Raw genomic sequence first — 24,015 nt, 5'->3', positions numbered from 1 at the left:
CGTTCTCTGAGCCTGGCAGCATCCTAGTAAACTTCTCCTGCACCCTCGACATCCTTCCTCTAGTGGGGTAACCAGAACTGTACACAATACGCCAGATGCAGCCAACCAGAGTTTCACATGTACGCTCCAGAGATATCTCATGGTTACCAATTAACTTATCGACCCGCAAGCCCTTGGGGAGCGAGGGGAGACCAGAGCACCCAGGGAAAGTACGAGCATGCGAACTCCACACAGACAGCTCTGGGGGGGGGGGGGTCAGGATTGGGCCTGTGTGGCCGACGCTGTTGAACAGCAGCTCTGCTGGCTGCCCCGCTGTCTAGGGTTAGCGGACTGAGGATGGGTGGGAGAAAACAACACGGCCTGTTTCGCTGATGCTGTTCTGTTGCTTGTTGTGTCGTGTGTTGTTCTGCCGAGCACTGTGGGCATGCTGTGTTGGCACCCGGATATATACTGACACCTGTGGGCTGTCCCCAGCTCATCCTTCTACACTGGTTGATAACACAAATGATGCATCTCACTGTACATTTCAACGTAAAAGTCCAAAGTACATACTGTACATGTCTCCATATGCAATTCATTTTCTTATGGGCATTCTCAATCATCTGGGGCAGCACGGTAGTGTAGTGGTTAGCACACTGGTTCACAATGCTGGCGACCGGGGTTCAATTCCTGCCACTGCCTGTAAAGAGCCCGTATGTTTTTCCCGTGACCGCGTGCCCTTCCTCCGAGTTCTCTGGTTTCCTCCCACAGTCCAAAGACGTACCGGTTGGCGGGTTAATTGGCTGTTGCAAATTATCCCCGTGATTAGGCCAGGGTTAAATCAGGAGTTACTGGGCAGGGCGGCTTGAAAGACCAGAAGGGCCTATATTCTGCTCTGTATCTCAATAAATAAATGAAATATTACTAATGCCTCCGGGGTCAGCACGATAGAGCAGTGGGTCACACAGTGCTTTACAGTGCCAGCAAACGGGGTTACATTCCCACTGCTGCCTGTGTGATTTTGTATGGTCTCCCCTGGCCGTCCAACTGCTGCCCGTGATTTTGTACAGTCTCCCCCGGCCATCCCACTGCTGCCTGACAGTTTGTACGGTCTCCCACGGCCGCGTGGGTTTCCTCCGGGTGCTCCGGTTTCCACCCACAGCTCAAAGATGTAGTGCTTGGTGGGCTTGCTGGTCGTTGGAAATTGCCCTGTGATTAGGCTCGGGTTAAATCGGGGGACTGCTGGGCGGAGCGGCTGGGAGGGCTTATTCCGTGCTGTAATTCAGGAGAAATAAAAACAAAAATGAAAAAATCCAATAACCGTAATAGAATTAATGAAAGACCACACCAACAGGGCAGACAGCCAGTGTGCAATCAGAAATAATAAGGATACACAACCTTAGTACCTTAATTGTTAATCACTGAAGACTGGTAAAAGGAGTCTAACAAAAAGGCAAAGTGTTTGGGTAACTGTGCAGTTATCAAGTGGGGCCGGATAGTGGGCAAGGGGGGAGACACTGGACTGATGTCATAGGAGAGTTACTGGTTTGTGATCACACAATGTTTGCAGCACATTCTCTCCTATCCTGCTGAGCAAACATGTGGCAGTAGTTAAGGATGTAAGAAATAGAACGAACTGTACAAGTGATATTTTACGTTCAGGACACATGGAGTGTGAGCAGCCTGCTCTCCGAGCATCATGGACCACCTTGCCATTGGACCAAAGACCACAAGGAGGTAGTGTGGAGTGGCTGCCCCACATTAATACAACTCACACACAGGTAAATCTGCTGCCTCATAGAACGTGTGAGGAATTAAACGATGCTCTATCATGAGGAATTACCTTGAGGTAACCCCTGAGAAAATCAACAACCTGACTCATTTTGCATATTAAGTACAACGGAGAACTCTGCGTCAACAAGGTTAATCTGTTACCAATCACTCCATATTATAAACTGATAAAATAGAATTTTGCCCTTTCAGAAGAGAATGGGTTAAAGTCCCTTTACATGGTTGCAGTTGTTAAAATAATTCATTAACCTTCTTCCTTAAAGACCACCTTACACATTAGTAGTCTGCCCAGATACCATAAAATACTAGAAAGCAAAGCCTTTCTGAGAACAGGCACACGAGCGAGGGAGAGCAGCTTAAACACCAATCACTTCTCTGGCAAATAAACCTGTCAGACACAAACCTGTCTCATGGTTAAACAGGGTCAGACTGGTCTTGCTGACACACCTTTCGAAAGCTTTCTCCGGAGAAAGCTTCGCACGGAAGTTCATTGCGATTAGAGTTTTTAGCCAAGGGTCTGCTGAATGAAAACGCTTTTGAGGATTCTGTCTGGAGTATTGTGGTACAGAACTTCTTGTCGTAAATGTGCAAAGTGAGAGATGCACTTTGAAAGAACATTGTAATCCCTTGCTTTCACTACACAGCTGTGATCCTTATTATCTGTACAGTTTAGAGTTTTGGACAACCTACAGCAGGCACTACAAACCACTGGACAATGCTCCAAACTCTTCAAATCCATTACCAGGATAAATAAACTAATGTCTGTGTCCTCTCTTGGGCCAGTATCAGAGCATATCACACCATCCACATACCTGACACCAAGACTCCCCCAGAAATGCACTCGCTGCTAAGTTCTACCAAAACAAGAGCGTACTGTATCAGATCAACCGGGAGAATGTGGCAAGTGTGCTTGTGGCTGCTCAATCGATATTACGATCGAGGAACGTGTTTGCAGACCGGATATTGAACTTTTTGCTGTTGGACTCCGGCCATATTCCACCGAGATACAACACTGGGCGTCACGGGAGGTTGTTCCTGCCTGTGGCCATTGAACTTTGCAGCTCCTCCTGTGGAGGGTCAGACACCCTGAGCCAATAGGCTGGTCCTGGACTTATTTCCATCTGGCATAGTTTGCATTTGTTGTTTGATTGTTTGTGGTTTTCGTATTGCTATATTTATGCTCTATTCTTGGTTGGTGCGGCTGTAGCGAAACCCAATTTCCCTCAGGATCAATAAAGTATATCTATCTATCTAATCGTGAGGTGAGTCAATTGGTCCTCCCCAAGCGGGAGGCGTTCTCTTTTGGGTGCAGGCTTTCGAGTGTGCATGCATTTTGCCTCAGCAGGCCTGGCTTGTAGCTCCCACAATATAATTTTCACAGTGTGTACAGTTACTAACCAGTCAGAAAAAAACGGTTAGATTAGATTAGATTCTGAGGACACTCAGTCCTCGTTTATTGTCATTTAGAAATGCATGCATGCATTAAGAAATGATACAATGTTCCTCCAGAGTGATATCACAAAAAAAACAGGACAAACCAAAGACTAACACTGACAAGACCACATAATTATAACATATAGTTACAGCAGTGCAAAGCAATACCATAATTTGATGAGGAGCAGACCATGGGCACGGTAAAAAAAAAGTCTTAAAGTTCCGATCGACTCCCAATAGTCCCAATAGCAGGCAGCAAAAGGGAGAAACTCTCCCTGCCATAAACCTCCAGGCGCCGACAGCTGCCAATGCATTGGAAGCACCCGACCACAGCCGACTCTGAGTCCGTCCGAAAACTTTGAGCCTCCAACCAGCCCTCTGACACCGAGCACCATCTCTGCCGAGCGCTTTGACCCCGCCCCGGCTGTCGAGCAATAAGCAAAGCCGAGGACTCAGGGCCTTCTCCTCTGGAGATTCTGGATCACACAGTAGCAGCGGCAGTGAAGAAGGCATCATACTACTCCGTGTTTGCTCTTACTTCACACAATACGTAACATTTTGGCGACGAATACCAAGGCTCTGCTGTAAGCACCCTATCCATTTTGTGCTGCAGCTATGACAAAACCGATTGCTGGAACCTGACTTCAATGGAAAACAATCTTCCTGGACGACGCCAAACTCCTAACAATTTTAACACTACCAGTAAAGCTGGAGGAAGCACTGACACTCAAAATGCTCTGCATGCACTTGAGAGAACTCTGGCAGAAATATTTTGATGCTCTGCACCTACAGAGTGAATCTAAACTGACAGACATGGCTGAGGCTTTGGACAATGTTTGGGGGATGCAGGGCAATTTTTTTCTTATGGCACAAGTTCTCATAGCTGTGACAGACCCTCAAGAAAAATGGAGATGGTTTCATCACAAGGATAAACCTAGCAGCTCAAGAACACAAGTACAGAGATATTTCCCAAGTACATTTGAAGAAGCAATGCTTAGATTGTGGGAGTCCAAGATGGGAGGACACAGGAGGCCATTCTGTCTGAAAAGCAACAACTCCAAGCTGGAAGGCAGTTGGAGCGAAGAAGTGGACACTATTTTCCAAGCCCACCATATGGGCCACCATATTTAGCCTCCTTACTTGGTTACGCTCATTGTGGACAAGCAGCCTGTGAGATTTGAGCCGGATACAAGGTCAACCGTCCCCTTGGTAAGCAGATTATCCTTCAGGCCTTTTCCAAAATCATGGCCGCTGAACTCTGCATCCCGCAGCTGCTCTAGCGATAGCGTAGGCACGCATGGGGTCTTTACAGCAGAAGAGGTTCACCAGGAAGACCTGTTTCACCTACCCATGCCTGAGGTCAGGGGAGGCCAACAGCCCAACTTGCTGGGCAGAAACTGGACTGAAAAGATGCCATTGGTGCTGTCCTGCACCAACTGTATTGGGGTGAACCACGCATTGAACTCTCTACCCATAGGGAACAGTAGAAAAGTACCAGAGGGCTTTCCAAGCTGATTCTTCGGGTCAATGCCACGTTCCAGCGGCGTAGTTTAAGTTTAAGGGGAACTGACAGACAAAGTTTTACAAGGCCCCCTCCCCCACAGTGTCACATGCAGTTGGCCCAAAAGTAGAACTTGACAAATTTGGTGGCAGAGGCAGTCTACACATCATCACACAGGAAGAAAACTGGCTACAGGCTGTGGGTCTGGCATCGTCACAGTCAACTTGAGCTGACTGATGGACAAACTGTTAGGTGACACTTGGGCGATGTACGCCAATGAACTGACAGGGGTCCCAGGGAAACTACAGAAGCGCCCTCTGCTGAAGACGCGAGCATCCCAGCAGATGAACCCATGGACGAGATTCACAGTGCACAGCCTTCGACGCCAGCTAACTGGGAAGACACAGAGAGAGAATCTGCCTCCCTGCAGCAGTCCATAAGGGTACAGCAGCCAGTTGACGGCTACCAAGCAGGATAGACACTTCCTCATTTTTCTGTTGACCTCACCTTTTCACTTCCTCTGTGGTTCCCATCTATGGGGGGGGGAGGGATGTACCACATCAGATCCATCGTGAGAATATGGCATGTATGTGTGCGGCTGATCGCCCGTGCAGTGAGTTGACTGGGCTCCCTGCATGTGTGCGGCACTCTCTTTCGGGCGGGCGCACACTTCATCTCATGGGCCCAATTTGTAGCTCCCAGCCTGCAAGTCGCTCAGCTTGCGCCATTATTAACACAACTCAGTGAAAACACTCAATCGTGCTCCCCCATTTCCATTCTTGCTCCGTGCGACAACTAAGCTTTCTCGGTGAACGGAGAAAATGCCTCCAAAGTAACATCTCTGCCAGTTGATGGGAATCCCAGGCCACGACAGATGAAAGCAGGGAGCGAACGTCCAGTGAGTCAATCTGCACTTGTGTCTCTATGACAGAATTACATGAGCATTCGTCAACAACGGAAGGAGCCCACAAAGTCCCTAGTGACCCACCGTGTTACATGCCGCACGGAGTAGAATCTGCAGATCCTACATACAACTCATCACGGAGTTATACAGCACAGAAACAGGCCCTTCAGCCCTTCTCATCCATGCTGACCAAGATGCCCATCTTATTTGCCCAAGTTTGGCCCATATGCCTCTAAGCCTTTCCTTTCCACGTACAAGTCAAAATGCCTTCTAGACATTGTAATTATATCCACTTCTACTCCTTCTTCTGGCAGCTTGACCTGTATATCCACCACCATCTGTGTGGAAAAACCTGTTTCTCAAAATTTCCTTTAAGTCTTTTTCCTTTCCTCTTACGCTTAGGCACCCTCATTTTAGACTTCCCTGTCCTGGGGAAAAATGGTGACTATTGGTTACCTAGACATCTCATAATGTTAGAAACCTCTACAAGGTCACCTCCTTCAGCCCAGGGTAAACAGACTCAGCCAAACCAATCTCTCCTTACATCTCAAGCCCAGGCAACGTCCTTTCACTGCTTCCAATCTAGTGTGCTGTTTTTAATATTTACACTGTGGTCTGCTCCACATCAGAACGACGAAGCGCAGATCAGACCTGCAGTTGGTCCACAGGGGGACTCTGACCTTCCTCTGGCCTGCCACTCGAATCCTCCACCACTCTCCCTCCTCTCATCCGTCCGGCCATGGTCCCCCGCACCCCTATAACGTGGCCAAGTGCGGGCTCAAGCACCAGAGAGGAACATTCTGGGAATACTTAGCAGGTTAGGCAGCATTTTATAAAGGCAAGTATTTAACTTTCAGGTCAGAAATTTCGATTGGAACTGAGATAAACAAGAGAGGTTATTTGGAAGTTAGAGAAAGAGTGGGGAAGAGACAGATGGAGCAATAAAGAAAAAGGCAAAACTGGGGCTGCCATGGGGATAACCTGTTGCTGAAGATATCTGGTAGATTAGTTAATGAGGGAAGTTAAAGAGAAATATTGAGGCTTTGTTTCAGGTTTACAGCATCTGTAATTTTTTTATATATATATTTGTGTGTCCTGTAAAACAGATTGAGATAGAATGAAGTTTCCTGCCTGTCTGAGACAGAAATGGAATAGAGGATCCTGCTTATCTGAGGGAGCGAGAATTTCTATATGAATTCTGGAATGTGGCCATCATTTAAAATCTGCCCCACAATGCTGGCTAGCAATAGGAATCGAGCCAGATATCACAAGGAAATTCAAAGTCCATCGTTCTTATCAACACTCTGCACTGTGAACACACACTTAGGCATGTGTTTCCTTCTTTGATACACAAAATATTTTTAAGAAGGTGTGTTAATATTCAGATTAGAAATATTCACTAATATTTTGTCTGATAACTAATATTAGAGCCAGTATGAATGGAAATGTGCGGAGAATAACATTGAATTTTTTTTAAAAATCAGTGCTTGACGTTCTTTCCAACACACAATACGGACAACCAGGGGTTAATTAACTCTTCAGCTGTTAACTCCTTCACTTGATAGCAGTGACGTGAATTGGAAAGTTTCAAGTGCTGAAATCTCTGGCCTCACCCCAATGTCATCAATAACCAGAGGAGGTTGAAACTGGTGGGAGGACTAAACTAGTGAACATCTCTAACCCCACTCCACATACCTGCCTCTTTCTCAATGCCCCAACCCTGGAGGATATGAGCACTTCCCTCTGCCCTCCCACTTCTTCCCAGTACCAAAGCCTTAGTTCATTTGCTTCTCCTCTCTTTCAAAGACTGACACACTCATAAGACAAGCAGAACCTACTAAAGCAACAGCACCCTTCCCTGTTCAGGGAGTAGTCTTAACTGAAGTTCACCTGTTTGTAGTGATTGAACCAACCAGCTAATGTACAGCTTTGAATTGGCAATGCATTCATGGAAATGAGAAAGATTTGAGCTTAAATGGCATCAGAATTCCTGTCCTGGTTTGGTGGAGACGGACGTGAGAAGCACGGAGGAACTTCTGGAGAAACTTCTGAAATGCCTGCTTCACTGCCGCTGCTACTGTGAGATCGAGAATCTCCGAAGGGGAAGGCCCCGAATCCTCGGCTTTGCCTATTGCCTGTTGCCGGGGTCGAAGCGCTCGGCAGAGATGGTGCTCGGTGTCGGAGAGCTGGTCAGAGGCTCGGAGTTTTCAGACGGACTCAAAGTCGGACTATGGTCGGGGTGCTTCCAGGATGCTGCATCGGCAAGTTTGCAGCGCTGGAAACTCATGGCAGGGAGAGTTTCTCCCTTCAACCGTCTGCGTGAGATGATGGGACTTTCGAGAGACTTTGAGACTTTTTTTATCGTGCCCATGGTCTGCTCTTCATCAAGTTACAGTATTGCTTTGCACTGTTGTAACTATATGTTATAATTATGTGGTTTTCGTCAGTTTTTTTTTAGTCTTGGTTTGTCTTTTGTTTCTGTGATATCATTCTGGAGGAACAATTTGTATCATCCCTTAATGCATGCATTACTAAATGACAACAAAAGAGGACTGTGTGTCCTCATAATCTATTAAAAAAATCTAAAAATGCCACGTGTAAGTTCGATGAACATACCAGATGACCACATCAGATGCAAGTCAGTTGAGTTCACTGAGTTCCAGCTTCCCAGCTGCAGCCCAGTCACAGGGAAGGGTGACTGCAACAACTGTCCAGCACAATCAGAATCAGGTTGAATATGTTGCGAAATTTGTTAACTTTGCGGCTGCAGTACAATGCAATGCATGATAATAGAGATAAGTATATACATGTATGTACAGGTACGTATATATTAAATAGTTAAGTAAGCAGTGCAAAAGACAAATAAAAACATAGTGAGGTAGTGTTCATGGATTCAATGTGCATTCAGAAATTGGGTGGCAGATGGGAAGAAGCTGTCCTTAAACCATTGAGTGTGTGCCTTCAGGCTTCTGTACCTCCTTCCTCATGGTAACTATGAGAAGAGGGCATGTTTGGAGTGGTGGGGATCCTCAATAATGGACACTACCTTCGTGAGGCATCACTCCTTGAAGAGGTCCTGGATACTACGGAGACCAGAGCCCATGACGGGGTTGACTAATTTTACAGCTTTCTGCAGCTCACTTTGATCCTGTGCAGTAGCCATCCCTCTGTACATCAGTAAAAATTTGCCGGTGTTTCCGGTGACATACCAAATCTCCTCAGACTCCTAATGAAATATAGCCGCTGTCTTGCCTTCTTTATGTCTGCGCAGTTCCATAGGCCACAGGGTGTCAGAAACTCTCGTTCCTCAGTCTCGGCTTTACGCTTTTCTCACTTCTATTCACACTTTCTCAAATCACTCAGGTTCTACTTTTGTTCAGAGTTACATCAAGGTAACTGACACATCAAACAACAAGAATTCTGCAGATGCTGGAAATTCAAGCAACACACATCAAAGTTGCTGGTGAACGCAGCAGGCCAGGCAGCATCTCTAGGAAGAGGTACAGTCGACATTTCAGGCCGAGACCCTTCGTCAGGACACATCAAGGTGCCTCTTAAGTTACTGACAATTGAATTTAACATTCTTGCAACATTCTCATGTTTCTTTTCACAACAGAAAAGGGGGAAGTTTATTGTATTGTCAGTGACTGTAATGGTACACTATGCCCCATTTAACAAGAACAGCATTCTCTATGCAGTTCCTCAGAAGAAACTAAGTAATCTCCCGCCTTGGCATCAGATGGTTGGCGGCTTCAAGTTCTCAGGTAGAAGTCCCACCAACAATTTGTATTGGTCATAACATTGGTCACAGCAAGCTGCATTGTAATGCTGTGGACAAGAAAACACAACAATGCCTCCATTTCCTCAGAATTTTAAGGAATTTTGCTTTGTCACTGATGACTCAGACCAATTTTTATAAATGCATCATAGAAAGCATCCTATCTGGATGCATCATGGCTTCGTATGGCAAGACAACAATAACAGCCCAGTCTGTTACGCAAATCATCCTCCCGTCCCCACGTCCCACTGCCTCAGAGAGCAGCCAACATAATCAGATGCCCAGCGCATCTGCAGATGTGAACTTCCCACGATTCAGGACATTTACAAAGACAGGTGTGTAAAAAGGGCCCAAAGGATCATTGGACACCCGAGTCACCCCAACCACAAACTGTTCCGGCTGCTACAATCCGGGAAACTGTACCGCAGCATAAAAGCCAGGACCAACAGGCTCCGGGACAGCTTCTTCCACCAGGTCATCAGACTGATTAATTCATGCTGATGCAACTGTATTCCTATGTTATATTGACTATCCTGTTGTACATAATATTTGTTATAAATTACTTTAATTGCACATTTGAACGGAGATGTAACATAAAGATTTTTATTCATGTATATGAAGGATATAAATAATAAAGTCAATTCAATTCACTCCTCCTGGTCGTTCCCTCTTTTCCCCTCTCCTGCCATGCTGACGATACAACAGCTTGAAAACACGTGCCACCAGACTCGTGGACTGTTGTCAGACCCGTCAAATGCTCAAAGATGAACTCTACACCGGTAGACTTTATCTGTCTGTCTACACTACACAACTGCAACACTACATCCTGCATACGGTTTTCTTTTCACTCCATAGTCGTAAACCACGCCTGGCACGATCTGTCTGACTGGCACGCGAAACAAAACCTCTGTGCTGTAGCCTGCCATGTGTGACGATAGCAAACCAATGCCAAATTTACCTTCAAAGATCTCTGGACACTAACCCCAAGCCTCCACGTTGCTGGAGCTATGCTAAAATGTTAATAATTTTCAGTTTTCCCATTTCAAGGAAAATAAGAAAGTAAGTTCTTTACATTCAAGATGCAGCATAATTAGAGTTCCATGTAGTTAGATCGTGCCTTCTGCCTACTTTTTGAATACTTACCCTATTTATTGATTGCTGCTTCCATCAGTTAGAGACTGAGTGACAAGGTCTCTTTCAACTGCATGCACAGAAGTATGCTAGTGTTAATGCAGATAATAAAGTGAGGGAGACTGAAAGGCAGATTCCTCCTTCCAATGGTCATTAATTACCTTTGATTTGTATCATATCTCACCTGTCATTATCCCGAATACCCTCTATCCAATTATTCACAGCTCTCAACAGTCTGCATCCTCTGAGGGTGATACTTCAACTCATCAGTGCTCCATCCCAACTCTCCAGGCCCTGATCCTGTACCCCGCCCCCACCCACCAAGATCACTGTGACCCCTCTCCCAAATTCCTTATGAACCTTGGGGCAGCACAGTAGTGTGTGGGCTTACAGCGCCGCTGAAAACCCATCAGGGCACAGTTCACGCCACTGGCTGTAAGGAGTTTGTACCTTCTCCCCGAGAGCGTGTGGGTTAGTAAAGCGTGGGGCATGTTATGTTTAAGCCAGAAGCATGTCGACACCTACAGGTTACCCAGCACAATCTTTGCTGATGAGATTTGATGCAAACAATAAATTTCACTATACGTTTCGATGCTCCAAGGTACATGTAACAAATAAAGCTCATATTTCACCTTTAAACCCTAAAGAGTGTTTGTGGTAACTTATTTTTTACTCTTTCTACTTCTCTTCTAATATTTACATCTGTGCACTTGTAATGGTACTGTGACACTAATTTCCTTTGGGATCAATAAAGTACCTATCTAGCTAAACTCACAGGGACCCCACTCCCACAGTCCTTTTAAATTCACCCGTTTCTCTTCCTCCTTCTAAACTCCATTTCCCGTGCTCCTTATAAACTCACTCCGGCCTGTCTCCCACTCTTTAAACACAGCTGGTTCCCTGGAAAAAAAAATGTTATACTACATCTTTAAAGATAGTGAATTAGAGTTATCTTGTGCTATTAATAGATTAACATCTGATATTCTGGAACACCAAAGCAGTACCAAAGTATGCCAGAATATCAGAAACATGAGGAAGTCTGCTGATGCCTGGAGATCCAGAAATTCCAGCATCTTGAGTGTGTTGCCAGAATATCGGAATTTTATGGCACATTTTTTATGTTTTTAATTTCTTCCTTTGGAATCATCGACATAAAATCCATTCAGTTATTTTGCAAAGAGTTTCAAACTTTAGATCATTGATCTGGAATAGAAACAGCAGAACTCTAAGACAGAACTTTGGGACTCAGTTCTCAACTTTCCAGCCAGTTACTTCTTTCTACCAATGATTCAATTTTATTATCCTTGAGGAAATTCTACCATGAATCATCAAAGTTTTAATGAGCAGTCTTGGAAGAGGAAGGCTGTGTCAACAACTTCTTCGTCAATATTGTCATGGACTTCCTATCATGTTCTTCCTTGTCTACAGCCACCTGATTGAGCAATCACTGGGCTTAACTATGCCATTAGTGACTTAAGGCTTGGAAGGGAATCAGCATACAGTCTGATACTGCCTGCTGAGTGCATCCCAGGGATTACTGCACCACTATGAGCCCAGGAAAACTGCATCTCAAGTGCAAGGTCACCTGGCCCTCGCTGCAATGCTGGACACCAATGGAATTCAGCAGTGTAGTCAGGACCTCTAATGCCAGACACTAGGCTGAGGAAAACTGTCGCTATGCAAGTGAAATGAGCATCAGATTCCCCTTCCACTTGAACAGCAGTTCCCCACACCAAAATTATAGATTCAGATCTTAGATGCTTTTGGCTTTTACGTTTGTAATTACTTATTGCGGTTTAAATTTAGTTTTAATAACTTTGCACATGCTTAAATATCTTTTAATTTTGGAATCGTGATTAGAATCAACATTAACACCAAGTACATTTAAAAACAATTACAAACCCTCAAAAACTTTAACATGAGTTGAAGGGAAACTTAAGATTTAATAGGAACCTGAGGGGCAACTTTTCCCCTTGGAGGGTGTGGACCTTAGCACTCAGTCGCAAACTGATGGAAGCAGCAATCAATAAATAGGGTAAGTATTCAAAACATGGGCAGAAGGCACAATCTAACTACATGGAGTTCTAATTATGCTGCATCTTGAATGTAAAGAACTTACTTTCTTATTTTCCTTGAAATGGGAAGCAGAGGTAGAAAGGAAGATAGAAAGGAAAGATTTAAAGCGGCAATTTCCAACCTTTTTTTCTGCCTTGGACCCCTACCATTAATTGAGGGGTCCGTGAACCGCAGGTTGGGAACCACTGATTTAGAAGGCAGGAAAATGGGACCAGCTCGAATAGACATCTTAGTTAACATGGATGAGTTTCAGTACTGCATTACTCGAGGCTCGTCTCTTAATCTTGCTTCCTGAAAGAACCTCAGTAGTACAGTTGCTGGGGGCTCGTCCGCAGTGGGGAGGGGGGTTCACCAGTTCACTCTCTGTCACAGAGTCAGGCTCATCCCCTCCCCTCCGCCCCCCTCAGCAGCAAGTCAACTGAGCATGATTAGGTCGTTGGAGGCCCGACCACTCTCAGAGTGTGCCCACGGTAATCAATCCCACTCATCTGCATAGAAAGTAAGAGCAGCCCGGCAGCAGTACAAAGGGGCGATATCAGAGATCAAATCTTTAGCTTGCTCTCCGTATCGGACAGGCTGACATGTGGGTGCAGAAGGCAAGAACTGAAGTTGGATACAGAGGACTAGAAACATTAGGTGAAGGGCCGTATAGCCTTACAGAATTGCTGGTGTCAGTATATCTCGCCCACAGTAGCGATTACAAAGTAGAGTACGAGATGGACAAATTTGGGCCGAAAGGCCTGCTTCCGGGCTGAAATAACTCAAACGTTCAAAATAAAGGTTTGCTTCTTACCAGTAACACGACTTGTCTCGACTCTCGCAGTCTGTGAAGTCGGAACTGATGAAGATGTCTTTGTATATGCGTCCACAGAGGCAGTAAAGATCAGATGAGGGCTGCGTTCCTGTCTCCATCACTGGCAGGATCACAGAGAGGGCCTTCTCTCGGTCTCCAGGTTGGTTCCTCCTATTGCAAACAGATGGCATACAGACTGTAAAACCTTCCTCTGGTGTGCAAAGAATAAATGATTCATAAAAGTGGAGATTTCCACATGGGAAATGTGTGGAGAAATTATAAAAGAGATCAGGGAAAATACAGAGACATTAACCAAAAAAAAGTGGATTTCGTTTAATTGGGGCAACTCTTAAAGAGTGAAAACTAATCAAGAAAATTGCCACAAATCTCTTTGTTTATTTGGGACACTATGCCACTTAATTGGGACAGGAGACTGTTGCCGAACAGTTTCTAACTAGCAACCGTCGCATGTACTTGTGTGGCCATTAGATTCACTGTCCTTAGAGCGAATTGTTTTAAAATAGTGTCAGTTATGTGTGTTTGTGTTTTTGTCACTGACAGTCAGTGAGAAGTAGGCAGCAAGGCAATTCAGAACTGTTTGTCAGTATCTCCAGTTGAACTCTGTCCTTTTGTGTATTTCCCCCTAGCCGTCAGACTGGTTTTGTATTGTCATGTGCTCTTGTTTGTTTTCATGCCCCATGTGCTCCTGTCCCTGCTCCTGCTCTACTCCGGCCCCTGTATTACTGAGTACTCCGCCCTTCATCTGTTTCTCATTATAACCTGTTTTGCTGCCACTTGCGTCTCATAGTGCTCCACCTATCATCTGCCTCTCTGTTTATCGCTCAGTGTATTTCAGTCCTGTGCTTTCAGCTGTTTGTTGCCAGATTGTGCCAGTGAGTTTTCCTGAGCCTTTCCAGCATTCATATCTGTACTCTGTCTGTATATCGACTCTGCCTGTTTCCCAATTCTGGTTCTTGGATTTCTCTGGAATTTTTGATCGCCGGCTGAACTTTGACGCCAACTTTATTGTCCCTCTGGATTTGCTACTCAGTAAATATCACAGTGTGCACTGTACTTGGTGTGCGATTGGGTACCTGCTTCAGCCCACTGACACTGTTTTGGTTACTGGGGTTTCAAACATACAGGCTTGGAGATGCCAGAAACAGCCAGGAGTGAAAATGAAACATTTTTCACTACTTCAACAAATTAGGAACTACAAAGAACTTTAAGACACTGACAATCATCTTAAATGTTACAATGAAAATAAAGGTCTTCAGGATGCAATCACTGAAAGGATTGTATAAAGGCAGTCCATTATCTGCAGTAGATGTCAGTGGTGATTTAGTTCACTTACAGTCAATCTAAAGAACTCAGCAGCGTACACTGGATGAATTCCTCCACCAGTAACTATTAGGAACTAATACAGTTTTATAGTCATATTAATAGTGTTTGAATTTGTTCTGTATTTCATTTAAATACATAATTTTCCCCTTATTTTGTCTTTTTTTAATATACTTTTTAACTATTTCCATGAAATTTGGACTAGCTGCTTAATTGGGCCAAAATGTACTGGCCCTGATGTGTCCCAATTAACCAGAATCCACAGTTTATGCCTGCATGTATAAAACATTAAAAAAATATACCCAGGAAACTGTGGGGAACCAAAATTATTCAGTGGATTATTTAGTATGCTAATAACATTAGAGGTTATGTTTTATGAAAGCTATCAGATTTCTTTTCATTTGTTTACTCGCTCCACACTAGAACATGGACAGCTAGTGGATGGATATTGAGAATAATTCTATTCAATGTGACATAAGACTTCTGCACAAAATTTAGAGTTCACAAAATTGGGGAGATATATTAACATGAACAGATGATTAGTTAATGAGTGTAAAAAGGAAGGAATTAAATATTGTTTTGGCTTGGCAGGTGTGTACAAGATGCATATGAATTAGCAGCAATTATTTACAAACTATACTGAGGGGACCAGGTTTAATGTAACCAAGTTTGGTGCTAATACAAATCAGTGGAAAAGTAAGCTACCTGGACGATCACAGGGAAACTATCAGTGGATTATAAGCTCAGTGACCACTTTATTAGATACCTCCAGTCCCTAATAAAGTGGCCACTGTGGGTACCTTCATGGTCTTCTACTGTTGCAGCCCATCCACTTCAAGACTCAAAGTGTTAATCATTCAGAGATGATCTTCCATGTATCACTGTTGTAACATGGAGTTATTTGAGTTACTGGCAACTTCCTGTCAACTTGAACTAGTCTGGCCATTCACCTCCGATCTCTCTCATTAAAAAGGCATTTTCACCCACAGAACAGGCGTTCATCCAGTTCCAGGTAATTCTCTCTGATCTCTCTCATTAGCAATACATTTTCACACTCACTGGAAGTTTTTTTTTTGTTTTTCACATCATTCTCTGTAAACTCTGTTGTGTGTGAAAATCTTAGGAGATCAGCTGTTTCTGAAATACTCAAACCACCCCATCTGGCACCAACAATCATTCCACAGTTAAAGTCACCTAGATCCCATTTCTTCCCCCTTCTGATGTTTGGTCTGAACAACAACTGAACCTCATGTCTGCATGCTTTTGTGCATCGAGATGCCGCCACATTATTGGCTGATTAGATACTTGAATTAATGAGGTGTACTTAATGAAGTGGCTACTGGGTGTATTTCAATTAACTAGGTGGACAAGAATATCCAACGAGTTAATCGAAAAATATGAAGAGCTCTATCCAACCTAGCCTTAGCTACCTTTTTTTAAAAAAGGGCACTCTCACCTGTTCTCTAATCTCGCCTGGTAAAATAAATCCCAATCTTCTCACCGGTATACGGCCAGGATAGTTTTCCACACATGGGTAAAACGACAACTCCACTTCCCCAAATGCCTGATTTTAATTAACTGAGCCAGGCATGCTTCCAATCACTACAAAGCAAGTGATGAATCGTGGGCACGTTTTAAATTGAACAACTGAGTCTTTGGGCCAGTCATTTCACGTGCAAATCCTGATCATCTAAAGTTGATCTTCATGGTAATCTCACAACAGCTGGTAAACCTGACTAAATATTATTCTGGATACATAGGAACTGTTGGCAAGAATAGAATTTGTTGCTAATATCCAATTATCCTCAAGGTGATAATATTAAGCTTGCATTCTTGAAAATGTGTGTGCTCATGTGTGCGCTCACGTGCACGGTCTTGTGCACGTAACCTCGTGCACATATTGGGAAAACTCTTATAGTGCTGATGGGTTGAGTATCGGAGAAGTTGCTCCACACACTGACAGAACACGTATCGATATCTGAGAATTGTTTGACTCAGAGGGGAACCTATTAGAAGATGCTATTCCTAGGTGCCTGCTGCCTTGTCCTTCCAGGTATTGAAGGCCAAGTGTCCGGGAGGGGTTGTCAAAGGAGCATTTACAGTTTGCTGCTAACACGCCTACATGCTTTGCATGGGTAAGCATTCCATGGAACGTGTGCCGGTGATGGAGGAAGTGGTAGTTTTCAGTAGCTGTTCTGCTAAGCAAGTGGACTTCGTCGCACACTTTGTAATCTTCCAATGCTACATTACATTACATCTCCTGCACTGAACTAGTGCCTCCTACCAAGGAGAAAAGCAAAGCAGACACGATTACTAGTACCAACGACGAGCTCTGGAAATGAATTTCATGAGACCATCGAGGAAGGATCCAGTCCCATCCTAGTTATGAGACCATAAGACATGGGAGCAGATTTAGGCCATTTGGCCCATCTCGTCCACTCTGCCATTCGGTTCTGGCCGATTTATTTTCCCTCTCAAGCCCATTCTTCTGCCGTCTCCCGGTAGCTTTTTACAGTACGCCATTACTAATGAAGAACCTATCGATCTCTACTTTAAATATACCAAATGACTTGGCCTCCACAGCCATCTGTGGCAATGAATTCCACTCTGTAGTTAAATTCCTCCCCACCTCTAAAGGAACAGCCTCCTGCTTTGTGGTGTGCCATCTCCCACTATTGGGAATCTCCTCTGCACATCCACTCCATCTAGGCCTTTTAATATTAAGTAGGATTCAATAAGATTTCTCCATGTTCTTCTAAACTCCAATGAGTACAGGACAAGAGCAATCAAAAGCTCCTCATATGTTAACCCTTTCATTCCTGGGATCATCTTCATGAACTTCCTCTGGACCTTCTCCAATGCTAGTACACCCCTCCTTAGATATGGGGCCCAAAACTGCTCACTATACTCCACATGTGGTCTGACCAACTCCAATACTCCAAATGTGGTCTGACCAATGCCTTATCACGTCTCTGTTACACCAGTTAATGAACAGCATCCTGCACGTGCTCTACAGGCACTGGATTGTTCTTTTGCTGCAAAAATTAGTAATAAATAGCAATAATTAGTACCATAGAAACATAGAAAATAGGTGCAGGAGTAGGCCATTCGGCCCTTCGAGCCTGCACCGCCATTCAGTACAATCATGGCTGATCATCCAACTCCGAACCCTGTACCTGCCTTCCCTCCATACCCCCTGATCCCTTTAGCCACAAGGGCCATATCTAACTCCCTCTTAAATATAGCCAATGAACTGGCCTCAACTGATTCCTGTGGCAGAGAATTCCACAGATTCACCACTCTCTGTGTGAAGAAATTTTTCCTCATCTCGGTCCTAAAAGACTTCCCCCTTATCCTCAAACTGTGACCCCTCGTTCTGGACTTCCCAAACATCGGCAACAATCTTCCTGCATCCAGCCTGTCCAATCCCTTTAGAATTTTATACGTTTCAATAAGATCCCCCCGAACCTTCTAAATTCCGAAGAGTATAAGCCTAGTCGATCCAGTTTTTCATCATATGAAAGTCCTGCCATCCCAGGAATCAATCTGGTGAACCTTCTTTGTACTCCCTCTATGGCGAGAATGTCTTTCCTCAGATTAAGGGACCAAAACTGCACACAGTACTCCAGGTGTGGTCTCACCAAGGCCTTAGAGTGAGATACCTGAGGGGTTAGTATTTTGGCTCTTTACTGAGATGAGGGAGATAGTTGCCTTTGCTCCCTGGTTAAATAACACACAGGATCTCCCTCGCATGAGCTTGCTGGTGGTGAAGGGAATATCTGAGTAGGTACATTTCATGATTATTATGCAGGTTCCCAAATATTGTTCAAAGTAAATTTGTTATCAAAGTGCATATATGTCACCATATACAACCCTGAGATTCATTTTCTTGCAGGCAATCACAAGAAACACAACAGAATCAATGGAAGGCCACACCCAACTGAGCGGATAACCAATAGGCGAAAACAAAAAAAAACTGTGCAAATACAGAAAAGAAACAAAAATGAAATAATAAATAAATAAATAAATAAACAATAAATATCAAAAACATGAGATAAAGTGTCCTTGAAAGTGAGTCCAGTTCAGTGATGGGACAAGTGAAGTTGAGTGAAGTTATCCACTCTGGTTCAAGGGCCTGATGATTGAGGGGCAATAACTGATCCTGAGCCTCCTCCCTGATGGCAGCAGCAAGAAGAGAGCATGGCCTGGATGGTACAGGTCTTTAATGGTGGACGCTGCTTTTCTGCAACAGTGCACCATGTAGATAGACAGATAGATAGAAACATTATTGATCCCAAAAGGAAATTACAGTGACACAGTAGTAGTACAAGGGCACGTATACAAATATGAGAAGAGAAGTAAGAATGAACAACAAGTTACCTCAAACAGTCTAACAGGAGGGGGTCATCACTTCCCCTGCTATAGGTTGACTCATTATAGAGCCTAATGGCCGATGGTAACAATGACCTCGTATAGCGCTAATTGGGAGCAGCACAGTCAACTTAGTTTATCATTGAAAACGCTCCTCTATGCAGACAAGGTGGCATGCAGAGGCTGAGAAACATTATCCAGAACTGCCAGGAATTTCCGGAGGGTCCTCCATTCTCCACAACATCCATTGTGTCTGGTTTGACTCCTATAACAGAGCCAGCCTGTCCAATCAGTTTAGTGAGTCTGTTGGCATCACCCGTGCTGATGCCATTGCCCCAGTACACCACTGACGACAACAGACTGGTAGAACATGTGTAGGAGAGGCCTGCATACTCCAAAAGACCTCAGTCTCCTCAGGAAGTAGAGGCGACTCTGGCCCTTCTTGTACACAGTCTCTGTGTTGGTGCTCCACTCAAGTCTGTTATTCAGGTGCACCCCCAGGTACTTGTAAGTTCTCACCACATCCATGTTCTCACCATCAATAGTAACAGGGAGCAGTGCAGGCTTAGTCTTTCTAAAGTCCATCACCATCTCCTTTGTCTGACTGATGTTGAGCTGCAGATGATTCAGCTTGCACCATTCGACAAAGTCCTCCACTAGAGCCCTGTATTCATCCTCCTGTCTATTGCTGAGTCACCAGAGAATGTCTGCAGATGACATGACTCAGTGTTGTCTCTAAAGTCTGAGGTTTACAGGGTAAACAGGAAGGGAGCCAATACAGTCCCCTGTTGGGCCCCAGTGCTGCTTATAGCCATGTCTGACACACAGCTCTGAAGCCACACAAACTGTGGTCTGTCAGTCAGGTAGCCCATTAACCAGGATACAATGGAGGTGCCAACCTGCATTGAACAGAGCTTTTCCCCAGCACTGAGGGCTGTATGGTATTAAAGACACTTGAGAAATCAAAAAACATGATCCTCACAGTGTTACCCTGCTTATCCAAATGGGAGTCGGCTCTGGTCAGCAGGTAGATGACAGCATCGTCGACTCCAATGTGCTCCTGGTAGGCAGACTGCAGGGGATCGAGGGTTGATCTGACCAGGGGTCAGAGGTGACCCAGCACCAGCCTCTTTAGGGTCTTCATGATGTGTGAGGTCAGGGCCACTGGACAGTAGTCATTCAAGACTTGCTGTTGGTCCTCCTTGGGTACTGGGACCACACTTGTCGTTTTCCATTCTGTCGGGAACCTTTTCCAGGCTGAGACTCAGACTGAAAATGCATTGGAGAACTCCACACAGCTGCCTAGCACACTCCCTCAGCACCGCGGGGTTCACACCGGCCAGTCCCAATGCTTTGCCGGGTCTGAGTTTCCCCACAGCCTTTCTCACCTGCTCCGTAGTGAAGGTGAGTCCATGATGACTGGGGAGTTGGCGGAAGGTGGGGGCCGGGGGAGGTGAAGATCGGGCCGATAGTTGGCATGTGGAAGTGTGGGTGGTAGGGGCAGGGCATGGTAAATGTGCTCAAAGGAGAGGAGGGCTTTACTCGTGATGGACTGTCCATATCCACTACCTTTTGTCAGCTTTTCCGTAAAAGGGCACTGGTGTTTTACTGGTAATTACTATGCAGGTTCCAAGTATAGTTCAAGTAAGTTTATTATCAAAGTACATATATAAACAACTTTATTTTCCTGTAAATGCCTGCAAGAAAATGAATCTAAAGAACTGCAATAAAATTTATGAAAATTGTAGACAAAGACTAACAAGTGTCCAAAGTGTAAAAGAGGACAAATTGTGAAAATAATAAAAAAAAGTCAGTAGATAATACCGAGAACATGAATTGCAGAGTCCTTGAGAGGGAGTCTATAGATTGTGGAATCAACTCAGAGTTGAGGTGAGTGAAGTTGTCCACACTGGTTCAGGAGCTTGGCTGTTGAGCGATAACTGTTCCTGAACCTGGTGGTGTGGGACCCATGGCTCCTGTACCTCCTGCCTGATGGTAGTAGCGAGAAGAGCGCACGGCCTGGATGATGAGACACCCAGATGATGGATACGGCTTTCCTGTGGCAGCGCTCCTTGTAAATGTGCCCCGTGATGGGGAGAAGTTCACCTACGATGAACTGGGCCGTATCCACCACTCTTTGTAGACTTTTCCATTCCTGGGCATTGATGCTTCCATGCCAGGATGTGATGCAACCAGTCAGGATACTCTCCACTGTGCATCTATAAAGTTTGCCACTTTTAGACGACATGCCCAATCCATACACGATTCTAAGAAAGTAAAGGCGCTGGCGTGCCTTTGTTGTGCTGGTCCCAGAACAGACCCAAATGATATGGTAGCAGCAAGTAATTTAAAGTTACTGACCCTCTCTACTTGATGAGGACTGGCTCATGGACCTCTCCTTTCTTCCTCCTGTGGTCAATAATCAGCTATTTGGCCTGATCTGGTCAATATAATTCTGCTGTTTATAAGAGCTTCCTGTGAATATTTTTTTCAAGATTATGAGGACACGTAGTCCTCTTTTATTGTCATTTTAGTAATGCATGCATTAAGAAATGATACAATGTTTTTCCAGAATGATATCACAGAAACACATGACAAATCGACTTAAAAACTAACAAAAACCACATAATTATAACATATAGTTACAACAGTGCAAAGCAATACCCTAATTTGATAAGAACAGACCATAAAAGTCTCAAAGTCTCTCGAAAGTCCCATCATCTCACGCAGACGGTGAACCTCCAGCGCCGCCAACTTGCCGATGCAGCATCCCGGAAGCATCCGACCACAGTCTGACTCCGAGTCCGTCCGAAAACTCCGAGCCTCCGACCAGCTCTCCGACACCGAGCACCATCTCTGCCGAGCGCTTCGACCTCGGCCTCGGCAATAGGCAAAACCGAGGATTTGGGGCCTTCCCCTCCGGAGATTCTCGATCGCACAGTAGCAGCGGCAGCGAAGCGGGCATTTCAGATGTTCCTCCAGGTGTTCCTCCGTGCTTCTCACGGCTGTCTCCATCGATATTCATTCGGAATGGCCGCGTGCGCTGCGTCGCGCCGCCATCTTCTCCTCCCTCAGTATTGGCTACTAATTTCCAGCAATACAAACTCAGGTACATTTCAAACATGCTTCATTGCTTGTGGAGTGCAGTATGGGGCACTGGGATCGGGCAGGATGGGTCCAAATGCAAGTCTCTTCCTTTATTTCTAATCGCCCTCTTCTGCTTCATGTCTTGACCAAGACAACTAGCACTTGATTAACTCTATACAAGGTGACCCATCAAACAAAGCGTCCTGGGGTCTCCAGGAATTAAACATTGACTCCCGCAATGCATTGTGAGCAACCTGGGAGAAAGACCATCAGATGATTCAAACAAATATGGATTATTTCCCATTTTCACTGAACATTTGTCTGAATCTTTAATTCAATAGTTGCACAAGTACTGGAGGCGGGAAGAGATGTTTAACTGGAAACAGACTGCAATGTGATTAAAAAAAATCTCTTGGAATACAACCAAGCAGATTTGGCAATCTGACAATTATCCTTGGCTTCCTGTGTATAAATAGAATACTTTATCAAATTATAGATAGCAAGAGACACCTGGTTAAGTTCAGTAGGGATCTGGGGTGGGAAAAGGACACAAAGAGCTCCACAGACTGATTGAAGGATGGCTTCGGGCCTCGGAGAAGTGGTTGGTATGAGGAACAGATGTGACACAGTTGACTTCTCCTCTTTATTATCAGAGTAGCTAGCTTGGAAATAACAAAAAATAACAAGCAGAATAGACAAAGGAGAATTGATTGATGTTGTGTACTTGGATTTTCAGAAGACTTTTGACAAGGTGCCACACACGAGGCTGCCTAGAAAGTTAAGAGCCCATGGTATTACAGGAAAGATACTGGCATGGATAAAGTACTGGCTGATGGGCAGGAGGCAAAGGCTGGGGATAAAGGAAGCCTTTTCTGCTTGGCTGCTGGTGACTAGTGGTGTTCGACAGGAGTCTGCGCTGGGACCACTTCTTTTCACGTTATATATCAATGATTTGAACAATGGAATTGATGGCTTTGTGGCTAACTTTGCGGACGATACAAGGAGGCTACAGAAAGAGATTAGGCGAATGGGCAAAGAAGTGGCAAATGGAACACAGTGTCGGGAAGTGTATGGTTCTACGCTTCGGTAAAAGCAATCAAAGAGCTGGCTGTTTTTCTAAATGGAGAGAAATTCTAAAATCAAAGGGGCTTGAGAGTGCTTGGGCAGGATTCCCTAGAGGTTAATTTGCAGGTGGTGAGGAAGCCAAATGCGATGTTAGCATTCATTTCAAGAGGACTAGAATATAAAAGCAAGGATGTAATGTTGAGGCTTTATAAAAGCCTTACTTGGAGTATTGTGAGCAGTTTTGGGCCCCTTACCTTAGAAAGGATGTGCTGAAACTGGAGAGGGTTCAAAGGAGGCTCATGAAAATGATTCCAGGTTGAATGTCTTGTCATATGAAGAGTGTTTGATGGCTCTGGGCCCGTATTCACTGGAATTCAGAAGAATGAGGGGTGACCTCATTGAAACCTATTGAAAGTTGAAAGGTCTCAAAAGAGTGGATGTGCAGAGGATGTTTCCTATGGTGGGAGAGTCCACGACCAGAGGACACAGCCTCAGGATGGAGGGGTGTCCTTTTAGAGTGAAGATGAGGAGGAATTTCTTTGGCTAAAGAGTGGTGAATTTGTGGAATTTGTTGCCACAGGTGACTGTTGAGGCCAAGTCCTTATGTACATTTAAGGCAGAGTTTGATTGGTCAGGGCATGAAGGGATTGGGGAGAAGGCAGGAGATTGGGGCTGAGAGGAAAAATGGATCAGCCATGATGAAATAGAGGTCCAAATGGCCTAATTCTGCTCCTATATCTATGGTCTTGGATATGCACCATGTC

General features: G+C 44.7%; 1 protein-coding gene across 2 annotated transcripts in view; it reads right to left on the bottom strand.

Annotated features, from left to right (window-relative positions):
- si:ch211-1i11.3 (mitogen-activated protein kinase kinase kinase 5) overlaps positions 1–24,015 on the bottom strand; it is a 192,447-nt gene that overhangs the window by 110,482 nt on the left and 57,950 nt on the right. For both annotated transcript variants that reach the window (XM_063033924.1, XM_063033925.1), the window contains one exon: positions 13,388–13,558. In XM_063033924.1, coding sequence (XP_062889994.1) covers positions 13,388–13,558 — 171 coding nt within the window. The remainder of the gene's footprint in view (positions 1–13,387; positions 13,559–24,015) is intronic.

This window comes from Mobula hypostoma, chromosome 26, assembly GCF_963921235.1.
Source record: "Mobula hypostoma chromosome 26, sMobHyp1.1, whole genome shotgun sequence".
Taxonomy (NCBI): domain Eukaryota; kingdom Metazoa; phylum Chordata; class Chondrichthyes; order Myliobatiformes; family Myliobatidae; genus Mobula; species Mobula hypostoma.
The sequence above is the reverse complement of the archived record's forward strand: the minus strand, read 5'-3'. Positions and strand labels throughout refer to the sequence as shown.